The sequence below is a fragment of the Plecotus auritus genome (assembly GCF_963455305.1).
Source record: "Plecotus auritus genome assembly, chromosome: 2".
In the NCBI taxonomy this organism is placed as follows: Eukaryota; Metazoa; Chordata; class Mammalia; order Chiroptera; family Vespertilionidae; genus Plecotus; species Plecotus auritus.
Window position 1 is genome coordinate 221,042,326 of NC_137771.1, and position 11,071 is coordinate 221,053,396.

The 11,071-nt window shown below is 57.7% G+C and overlaps 1 protein-coding gene across 1 annotated transcript; it reads right to left on the reverse strand.

Annotated features, from left to right (window-relative positions):
• Positions 1-793: 793 nt before the first annotated feature.
• On the reverse strand, positions 794-9,752 carry GATD3 (glutamine amidotransferase class 1 domain containing 3). Its single transcript, XM_080655001.1, has 7 exons — positions 9,198-9,752; positions 8,997-9,049; positions 7,693-7,806; positions 6,740-6,859; positions 3,795-3,887; positions 2,376-2,532; positions 794-1,580 (listed from the first exon to the last, which is right to left on the reverse strand). Exons 1-7 carry the CDS (start codon positions 9,357-9,359, stop codon positions 1,452-1,454), a joined length of 828 nt encoding a protein of 275 aa, XP_080511127.1. The 5' UTR covers positions 9,360-9,752; the 3' UTR covers positions 794-1,451.
• Positions 9,753-11,071: the final 1,319 nt, after the last annotated feature.

The window sequence follows — 11,071 nt, forward strand, 5'->3', positions numbered from 1 at the left end:
AGGGGAAGCCACACAGCCGAGGCTCCCCTGTGCTCGAGCCGAGACGCACTGGCACCTGTGGGCTCAGGTCTGGGGATGTGGACTCTGGGTCCGAGTGGAGGTTCCAGAGTGCATTCACTGTGAGAACTCACCAAGGCGCATGCTTGAGATCTGCGCGTTCTGCCAGATGCACGCACACACGAGCAGTGTTTCAATCAACAACTTTCTTAGGTAGGAGACTTTAACCTGTTACCTCCCTCCAATGGGCCCTGCGAGGTTCCCTTTAGCTGCACAAGCAAGGACAGGCCTGGCCCTCATGGCTGGTGCTGGCAGGTGCACCAAGGGGGCTCTTGCCCACGGGCCCAGCTTCAGTGGGAAAAAAGCTGGCCGCCAAACAATGGGGTTCCCGTGGAGAAAGGACTGCAATGTCAGGGCCTGAAACAGATGCAGGTGAGCCAGAGGGCCTGGGCGAGCGTGGTGCCAGGAATCACACCCCGGAAAACCAGCAGAGGGGCGTCCATCATCTCACCCTCCCTGGCAGGGGTCGGGGAGGAGCGGAGTGGCAGGCCCTGTCTCTGCACCTGTTCCCAGGCCGCCTCCGACACAGTGCAGTGTGAAATGGACCAAATGAAACAATCCAGCTGCTTCCACCCAAGAGCTTTCCCAAAACCAAACAAAGCACACACACTGTGGCATCCGTGTGTCCAGAGTGCCCCCAAGGGGCACAGAAGACAGACCGAAAGGGGAAGGTGCTCCACACTTGGGTGGTCACCCCGAAAGCCCTCTCCCCGTAACAGAAACCACACTCGCAAGGGGAACACAACAGAATTTACTGTGCCTTCTGGATACATCCTGTGTCAGCTGCTGCTCGTGCCTGGGACCACCTGACAGTCACTACCCAGCAGGCCCACCACCCAGGCTGAGGACTGCAATTTCTTCCTGAAATTTAAGAGAACTGAGACTAATTAAGAAACCTCATTTGCATTTTTCATTTGCCCATTTCAGAAGACCCGACATGTGGCTGCCTGCTACAGAAATCCCAATAACATTTTAATGAGTACATATTTACTCCAGATTAGAAAATCTTTAATTGTCAGTAACCATGTTTCAAGTTTTCTGATTACATTTATAAACTTAAAATTATTTTTTTCCTTCCAAACACTAAGTATTCTGAAGCTAGGCAAACCTGAGGTTATACCTCTACCTGACTGGCTTCCTGAGAAAGCGGACTGTCATTTCCGGGATGCACCAGGAGTCCAGTCGCCACTCCATCCTACAGGCAGGGGACTCCAGCCCCCGCTCCAGGGCGCGGGCTCTGCCTCCCTCGTCTCTTGGAAGGAAGGTGAGCTGAGCAGAGCTGATGACGACTCTCACACCAATTATCTGACCCCAAGTGTGTCATATTCCAAGCTGGACAGCACAATAGGCCGCCAGCTCCGCCTGGTGGATGAGGCGAAGCCAGAGCCCGGAGCTCACTTCCTGGCGAGCTCTAGCACCTTCGTCACCATGGCCCCGATCCCGTCATGGATGTGGTGGAGCGCCGTCTCACACATGAAGGCTGGGGTTGTGACCACCTTGTTTTTCTGGTCCACGTGAGCTTCGTGCACAGAAGTTAGGGAAAACACCGCCCAGCAAGGATGAGGGCAAGTTTTAGGCACAAAGCACGTACTGGCCACTGCTCCCAGCTGCCCTCAGAACAAGCATCCCGTCCTTCCCAAGGTGACGGGGGTGGGGATGGGGTGGGATTCTTCCCGGAGGAATCTGCTGGCAGAACGTGACCAGCACGCTCCCAAGAGAAAGAGAGCAGCTTGCACCTCAGCGAACCGTGTCGGCCTCAGGAAGCTGTACAGCAGCGTGCCCCTCGGTACCCACACGGCACCCACAACCTTGAAGGCAGCAGCAGCACCTCTGCTTTTCAGATCAAGAAAACTAAGAGAGCTCACCTGCGTGCCAGCAACAGCAGAGCAGAGGCCAGTTCCACCTGGGACCCGCCTCCCCACCCCAGCTCACGCAGACCCCGGAGGTGACAGAACTGGCCTCGCCCCATCTGCCCTGGACCTACACAAAACCCCGGGCCAGCCCGGCTCCTTCCCACCGGCCACGGGTCCGCTGGCTGCTCTGCGCCGGGGGAGGGGGGCACAGGGAAACCTGAAACTAACTGCTCATAAAGACACTGAGGATGACAGCCACCTTCAGCACAGGCAGGCGCCCAGAGGTGACGTGGTCATCTCCAGGACATTCCCAGGTCCAGGTCCAGACCCGGGGCGTGACCCGCCTTTGCCTGAGGCTCTCTACGCCCACGGCACTCGGTGCAGTTCCTGGTTGGAGACATCGCTTGCCCAGCCACAGAAGGGGAGACCCCTTGCCACATGGGTCCCAGCTGCAGGAAAGGATATGGTCACTCCCTTCACACAGTGCTTGGCACCCATGGCTTTGATGGCCTCCGCGGTCCCGGCATACGGCCACTTGCCGCCTTCCTCCTGCTCGTGGCCCACGGTGACCTCGACGCCAGGGAGCACTTTGGCCGCGAGGACAGGAGCGATGCAGCACAAGCTGAAAGGCGAAGGAGAACAGGGTCAGGGAGGCAGAGCCTCTGCAGCTCTGAGGGGAGACACACAGCGTGGATGGCATCGGGCCGCTCCACAGGTGCAGTCTAGGCGGGCAGGAGGCACATGCGCAGCCCACTCCCAGGCTCGGACCCTCGGCTGGCACTGGTGGTGCTGCAGGGCTCCAGGACGGCCGCTGGGCCAGCTCTGTACGTGACTGAAGTCTGTGAGACGCTGTCAGCGGGGACTGTCCTCAGCAGCCTCTGTCTCCCCCTGGGATGAAGGGGTCTAACACAAGCTGCTCTTTTTCGGTTCGCCAGTGACACGGTAGCAAGCAGCACCCATGGGAGCCAGGAGCGGCCTCAAGTTTGCATCCCGCAAATTTGTTCCTAGTGTGCGCGCTGTGCTCCTGCCAAGCCTTCTCCCAGCGACTGACTCTAAAGACGGGAGACGTTCGCGCTCCGGCTCACTGACATGGACAAACCTTCTCCCAGCGACTGACTCTAAAGACGGGAGACGTTCGCGCTCCGGCTCACTGACGTGGACAAACCACGTAGTAGGAGTGAGAAGCAGCCACTGGGACACTTGTGGACACGAAAGTCTGATGAAATCAGGTCTTATAACAGGGTCGCCATCACACGTTTCTGAGCCCCTCCTGGTTGCAGGTATGGCCAGCCTCACCTGTCTGTCAGGACCAAGGACCAGGGGCTGTGACATGAGCAATGGTTGTGCCGATGAGTTTGGGGGTGCAGAGAAGCAAGGGGACTCTAGTGTGCGGCCAGCCTCAGGATCCAGGCTCCACAAGAGAGGGCAGTCAAGAATGACATGGTGGCAGGAACAGTGCGTACAGCAGTAGCGAAGAGCGGAAGACAAGGGCTAACTATCTGAGCAAGGACAGGAGGGCGGATGGAGGCCAGGCAAGGGGCAGGGGTGCTGGGAAAGGATGGTGGTCAGGGAAGGACTGACTGGGGAACATTATGGAACCTGACAATCACCCCCTCTCCTTCCTGTTAAGTCATCAGGAGAAACTAATGTAACCACAAGACTACAGAATTTTCAGAGCTGGAAGGCACCTGTGAAATCCCGCAGTTAAAAGGAGGAAAGGGGCCGAGTTTTCAAGACCACACAGCTCAGAGTGGCAGCTCCAAGTTGCCAGTTTACGAGCCCCGAGCCCCGAGCCCCGGGCCCCAGCCCCCTGCCCTCCCCACCACTGCCCGTCACCAGAGGCCCACCTGCCCCCAGGCCTGCTCCTGGGCCAGCAGAACCTACCCGATGGGCTTCCCCGCCTTGTGGAAGTCTTTCAGGACGCGCTCCACATCTTTGTTGACTTTGCAGTCTTTCCCGTCCACGGCGAATGTGCTCCTACAGTGAGAACAGGCTGCCTTACATCTCAGAGCCCCTGGCTATTTGCCACACTGAGATCTGACGTGTGGTTCCATGGATTCCTCAGCAAGGGAAATGATTAGCCTGTGAGTGTGCACATGTACACAATATGTGACTTCTCATATCACTGTATGTTTTTGTTTTGTTTTGTTTTTCAAAGAGAAAACAGCATGGAAAGCGGGAGGAGGGAGGTGGGGCAGCAGAGGTGAGGTGGGAAAAGCAGACCCAGAGCTAGGTGAAGCCTCGGACTGCGAGCCACACCACCTGGTCCTCAGAGGTCTGCTGGGAAACCAAGAGACAGCAGGTTGTGCACTGGCCTAAAGCAGTGACAGGTGCTCCACTTGACTGACAAGGAAGAGGAATGCAAATTAAACAAGACACCATCTTTTTCTCCAGAGCAAGAGTGGCTCAGGGTCTGGAATAGTCTGCCCTCCCAGGTGGTGGGTATGCCCTGCCTGTACCATCTCTATGGAAGGCAACTGGGAGAGACCCGTCAAATTTCAAAGTGCACCCTCTTTGCCAAGAGCCACATGCTGGGCTTCCCCGTGTTCTGTCTGTGGGTCCCACTCCTACATCCTAGACACCTGCATGGCGTTGGCACAAAGGACTGACGGGTGGTCACTCTCCTGACATGTCAAAATGCATCATTTAAAATATGCATGTCAACTGCACCGCCAAAACGCTATTAGGAGAAAAGAGGACTGTACATCATGAGCACCTACCGAAGGCGGGTCATCCACTCAGTGGGATGTGTTTGCAGCTGTTAGACTATTAACGGACCAACAAGCCACACTATTAGGAGGCTACCGTCTGGTGTGAATATCTCGGGAAATACACACAAAAGCTAGTAACAGTGCCAGGTCCCACCATGAGGAACCAGGTGACTCTGTCACCACTGACCTCGCCTGCTGCCATGTGCTGGACCCAAATGACCACAGCAGCCACCTGGTAGGAAACCACTGATGTAGGAGCGGGCCTTTCTTCTGGGAAGGCAGGAAAGAATGGGGCCAGCGACCAGAAGTGCATGCTGGCCCAGGGTGCCCCACACCCTTTAATACCGAGACACAGACACACCAAGAACCCAGTGCACCTCCTGTCTGAGCTCCTAAGCCAACCAGGCATGGTGTCAGTCAGCCATGCTGGGGACACGCCCCAGGGGTGGTGCTAACGGTCAGAGGGAAGACCAGCGGTTTGTGAAGCCAGCTTATATTTCTGAGAAAGAAATCCCGGTCCTGTCGCAAGTGAAAAGCCTTGCTGATCCAGACAGTTCTCTGCCATCTCCTACCAGGAAGCTTGTGAAGATGGTGACATGGGGAAGTCACATCAATGGCTGGTTTTGGGGACAGAGAGTGGGTGTGAGGCAGGGGCAGGGCTCTGGGCAGAAAAGCAGCCTTCTTGGGGCTGGATCTGGAGGCATCAGCATATAGAGTGGCCTTGAGCAGAGTCAGACTTTAGGGAACATAACCACCTCTGCCCATCACTTCTGGGTGCAGGACGCCCAGATGGACAGAGCCAGCATGGGGGTCAACTGTTCAAACAGGGTGATGGGGGATAATGAGCAGGGACCCTGGCTGAGGCCTGAAGCCTCCCCTGCCCCATCCCCCCGCTCGCCGATTCTGATGACAGGTGAGTGCAGGTGAAGGAGTCAGCTCTAAAGATCAGCAAGATGTTCCAACAGGACTCTGGGGCAGGCAGCTGGAAATGTAGGGGGAGGTTTGCAGTCCGAACATGATGGCAGAGAGGCAACATGTGAATGCAATTCATGGGGAGAATGGGAAGGGGTGCAGGAGGGAGGCGGAGACTCCATGAAGGAGTACACAAAGGACCACTGGGCCCAGCGATCAGGCCAGGCCCGACAGCACCCAGAAAAGTCACATAGGAGGGAGCACCTAGGAGGGAGCGCCTAGGTAGACACCTGCAAAAGGTATGAACAGCACGGCGAGGACCCGAAAGGGGTGGGCCTGGAAGGGCTGCGGGAGAGCAGCACCCACTCAGTCCGAGAGCTAAGGGGATGAGGAGAGCAACAAGAGGAAGTGGTGATTCCTGGAGCGCTGCACGGGCAGGCGCCGTCAGCAGAGGGTGGGGAGCAAGGAAGCTGCAGAGCCCCAGGAATGGCCTAGTCAGCGGGAAGGCCGTTTGTCACCACAGACCCCAGGCCTGGGAAGGAACGTTCTTGCGAGTGACACAGAAAAATGCTCCATTCGGGGCCGATTTGCTGATCTGCTGTGTTTCCATCAAATGCATAGTCAGGGTGTCACACATACTACACTGCGTGTTCACTCAGCTGTGACGTGAACCCCTCTGCCCACCACAGGAGACAGGTCCTGAGACAGTGAGGCCAGTGCAGACAATTTCCATGAAACTCAGAGACAAGGAATGAGAGAAAGAGGACCTGAAACCCAAAGGACGTCACAGTGACGGCCTCCCAGGCTCCCAGCCAGCTGCCGTGGCAAAGACCCAAGGGTTCCGGTCAGGACGGTCACGTGACTGGAAAAAAACCACACACTTTTCTGAGCCCCACGGCCCACAGGAGCGTGGGCGCCTGCAGGAAGACACTGGTTTGCTGTGAGGAGACACACTGGCACAGAGGTTAGGTCAGAGAAGTCACACCCACAACAGGGCCAGGTGCCAGGAGGGCTCGGAAAGGAGCAGGTAGAGGGAAATTCAAGTCTTGCCAAAATGTGACCTAAGCCCCCTTCTGCATTGGTTCCCTGTCAGAGCAGCTACTTGCATCGTTTGGACCCGAGACCTCAGCAGCGGCTCATGTCGCCACCTGGTCCCCAGCTACTGCTCCAGGTAAAAAGCACAAGGCCCCAAGCTCAAACACTCACAGGTTCTTGGCAGCTCCAAAGCCCCCAGGAAAGATGGCAGCATCATGGTTGGCTGCACTTAGCTGGGCCAGGTCAGTGATCTTGCCACGGGCGATCCTTGCTGACTCAGCCAGAACATTCCTGGGAAAGAGCACGAAGCCAAGAAAAGGTTCAGCACAGATGGGAGAATGGCAGGCAGGAGCCCACAAGACAAGAGGCCGTGTTTTCTCAGCCCCAGGGAGTATGCTCGCACGTGAATTTCATGTCAATAGGCAGAAAAGGCAATTAAAGCTACAGGGACGTAAACGTCTGCAGGACCCTTCAGATCAGCACTTTACAACCCACCCGGGTCATCTGGAGCCTCCTGCATCAGTCAGGGGCCACCAGGAAGGCAGACCCCAAGTGTCTGAAGCACACAGCATTTATGTGGAACTGATGGACAGGGCGGTGGTGGGCAAGTTAGGAAGCTCCTGCGCCGGGTGAGTGCAGCAACCACAGTGGGAGCCACTGCCACCCTAAGCCAGGGTCCTGACGAGGACCCAGCCCCCAGCCCCCAGCAGACAGCTGCAGTTTCTTCCCCTGGCCCATCTCGCACTGTCTGACCCCAGCTGAAAGGTGTTGGGAACCACGGCCTCCAGGGGCCATTCTCTGTGGTCTCGGCAGGACAGGAGGAGAGAAGATCTCAAGCACCCGGGGCCGCAGGAACAGAAACACTTCTGGGAGCTACTCAAAGACATGTGGGCCCAGGCAGGCAGTGAGGCTGCAGACAAACTGAGGCGCATCCCTTTGGTCAGAACAAAGTATGGAGCTCACTCTGCAGTAATTTGTTTTGGTGAGGAATGGAAGTGAATATGGACAGTAACGTGAGGAAGGATGCTCATTTGAACAGGTTTGGCCCTGACCGGGCTGAAAGAGCTACGAGTGCAGGTTCTCAGGAAGCTCACAGTCAAGGACGAGAGGGGCAGGACCCACACCTGGTCTCGCTCTCAGAAGGCTGCCCCTTGGTGTGGTCAATCACGTGCATCTGAGGGATGTTAGGAGCGAAGATCTGGACCTCAGCCCCGCCACGGCTCAGGTGCACCAGCACCCTGCAAGGGAGGAAATCACACCAGGCTTTGAGACAGGCCCAACCCAGCTTCACCTGTCAACGTGTTTTTAAAGGCAGGATTTTGGCTGAATGCCAGATATAAATTCCTTGTGTCGTTAATATCCCACTTGCTTTGCAAAAAGCTGTGGCTGGCTTGCTTAAGACCCAAACACCCACGATTTGAATTCATTGTCACTGAACTAGCCTGCACTACAAGCCAGTCTCCATGTTCCCTTTACAAACCGAGGTGCAGGGGGCGGGGTGACCTGGGCTGGTGTCACAGTCTGGGTGTTTGGGTTCCCAGGCTGCTGTGGGGTGTCGTCCTCCCACAGGCCAATTGATGTGGGTCTCAAAGTCTGAGGAGGGTTTTGAGTCATGATAGTAAGTTTAATTCCAGGTATCCCCCAACTTTGCTGTCATGGAGGTGGGAGATACGGAGACATGCCGGTCTCCCAGAGGGCTGCTCTGTGCCAGGCATGCGGCAACTCACCAATCAGTCCCAGACTCGGTGCTGTCACTGTGCCCCTTTTGGAGGACGCATGACCCAGCAGAGCCGGGACTGCCCTGGTACTCATTCGGGCTCTGCTGCTCTTGCAACTTCCTGGGCACTCCATGCTGGGAGGTTTCAAACTGTGCCCCGCTACTCCTGCCTTCACTCTCTAGTTCCCCCACTAGGAAACTCTCCTGGCCCTCTGCCACCCACCCCCACACACTCTTAAATTCCACTCCTTGTCTAGCGCCAATATCAGCACACGCTGGCAACCCGGGGATGGAAGGGCTCTGAGGCCACGCACAGCCAACAGCCACAGGCTAACTCAGTAACAACTGACAGGTTTACCCGAGGGACAGTCTACAGCCAGGAATGCTGCAAGGGTGCTGCGCGGATGGAAACCCGGCTGATAGAGGGAGTAAACAGCTCCAAAACTCAGGCACCTGATCCCAATGTAACACGTGGGTGTTCAAACCACTAGAAGGATGTCACAGGTGACTCTGAAGCAGTTTATTTTGTGTCTCGTATTTTATAGCTGTAATTTAGAACTTCCTTCCTGTGCCTCCCTATGTCTTGTCAATCACTCCTGCCTTAATGGGACAAAGGTTTCTCCGATGGGACAAATCACTCCTGCCTTAATGGGACAAAAGTTTCTGGGGAGAAGACAACCCCTGCCCCAGGTCACTGTCCAGGGGGCTTACGCCGAGGCCTCGTGGAGCTCCGTGCCGTCGTAGACTCCGCACCCGGACAGCACCTGCGGGGGAGCGCGGGTCAAGGGAGTCCACGCGGTGGGGGTGACCCACGTGGGGAGGGGGGCGGGGAGAGGGTGTTTCAGCTCGGGAACGGGATGGGGGGAGCCCGACCTCGGCGGCCTGCCCACGTCCCCACGGGCGCGCACTCACCAGCGCGACCTTGGCCCCCGGCCGCGGCGCGGAGCCGTGGAAGGCCGCGCGCGGGGCGGGCGCTGGCCCAGTGAGCAGCAGCGGCCGTAGACCGGGGACCGGCGCGAACGTAGAGGCCGCCGCCACCAGCCGGGGTGCCAGCAGGGCCCTGACAGCCGCCATGGCCGCGCCGGGACAGCGGGGTCAGAGGGTCACAACGCGGAGGAGACCCGCGCGGGAACCCGCTCAGTGGCGCCTGCGCAGTCACTCTATTCACCCAGCGAGTGCCGGTGGAAGGAGCCGCGCCTGCGCAGCCACGGTGTTTCGCCTTCGCAAGAGCGGCGGTGGGAGGGGCCGCGCCTGCGCAGTCACCGGGCAGTGCTGCGGCTCAGCCCGCGGGAACTGGGGCGTTTTTCCCTGGTCCCTGGTCTCGCGTAGCTCGCGGGGCCGTCCGGCCCTCGACCCTCGCTGGTCTCCTCCAGCCCCGCCCCGCGCCCCCAGCTCCGGCGGGTTCAGGGCCGCGCCCGCAGTGTGCCCCGGGGACCGCTGTGAAATAGCCTGTGTCAGCTCACCCCTAAAAGCGATTCCTGAGCAGCGATCAGCGTTCAGACGTGAGGCTCCCAGGAGTCCATGCTGTTTGCGTCGGAATCCGAATGCAGCCCCAGGCCTGCCGCTCCTTGTTTTTTCCCTGCGCGTCCCCAACACATCCTGTCCTCGCGCCTCCTGTAAACTGCAGGTCCCCCTAGAGATGCCACTCTCACTAGGATAGCCCCAGGCTGTGGCGAGTCCTTCCATCCAGAGCCCGTGAGGTCTGTTCTCTTCCTGCCCTCCATGCTCAGTGTGCGCCCTTGCACTAATCATTGCAAAATGGGGACAAGCTCATTCTTTCGGGTACATTAAAACACACCTAGTTATCCAGGAGCTGGTTGGCATACAAACGCCTGATAGATGCTTTATCCTTTCCCTTGATTTGAAGTTTCAAACACACATTTTTTAAAAATTGAGAGGTCACGGGTGAGCAACAGGCTGGACTGCAGACACAACCCAGGGCTGTTGCTTCTGGGTCCCACCTGCTGAGCTTCGCCTTCCATTCCTGTTACCTCCATGCGGGTTTGCTCAGCTGTACTTCCCTGTGCACACCGTGAAGCTTACTGAAAAGCTCAGGTGAAGAGGGAATACATCTTTATCCAGCCCACGTTACAGGTGGGGAAGGTTGTAGAACAAACACCCAGTGACCTGGGCTGAGCTCGGCCAGCCTAAGCATATGCACTGTGGGTGAACAGATGGGTTAGAGGCCAAGAGCAGGCATAGGCCGGCCACGGAGGGCGTTCCTGTTGGGTGGTGGTGGCAGCAGACACTGGTCACCAGGTGTCATATGCACTACCCCCACCTGGCCAGGTAGACTCACATCAGCCTAGGGAGGTGGGCAGGTATCCCCTTTGAGGAGCACAGGAGAGCCAGGCTGTCCAGTGACTTGTGGGCCGCACCTGATAAGCGACAGGGTGGGGCCCACAGACACCATTCCCGTACACTCTGGGGAAAGCACTGCACCTGAGGCTGTTGCTCCCAGCGAGGGGAACCAAGCACCTGGCTGTGGTGAACCTGGTCCAAGCTACTTTCAGGGACGCCTCCCAAGGGACACTGCAGGGCAGAGCGGGCACAGCAGGTCTCTGAGCTCCTCAGGAGGCCCGTGTGGTCCTTCTCCAGGGTCAGAGTCAAGCAGCTGCTCTCTGCCTAGACCCTACGGAAAGATTATGGGGTAGGCAGCCTAGGATGGGGGCCATGAAGGCTGGGCGTGGCAGGCGATCCACCTGTCCTGCTCACCTCTTCCCCTGGCATGGAGGTGCCAGTGGGTGGGTGGCCCTGACCCCCCTGCATGACAGTTACACTCATGA

What these genes read in the sequence shown, in the direction of transcription:
- GATD3 (XM_080655001.1), bottom strand. Translation starts at nt 9,359, where the DNA reads ATGGCGGCTGTCAGGGCCCTGCTGGCACCCCGGCTGGTGGCGGCGGCC. An exon ending in GAGCTCCACGAGGCCTCGGC is followed by an intron (nt 7,807 to 8,996) that starts GTAAGCCCCCTG and finishes CCTCCCTTGCAG; the next exon opens with GGTGCTGGTGCACCTGAGCC. An exon ending in CCTTCTGAGAGCGAGACCAG is followed by an intron (nt 6,860 to 7,692) that starts GTGTGGGTCCTG and finishes GCTCTTTCCCAG; the next exon opens with GAATGTTCTGGCTGAGTCAG.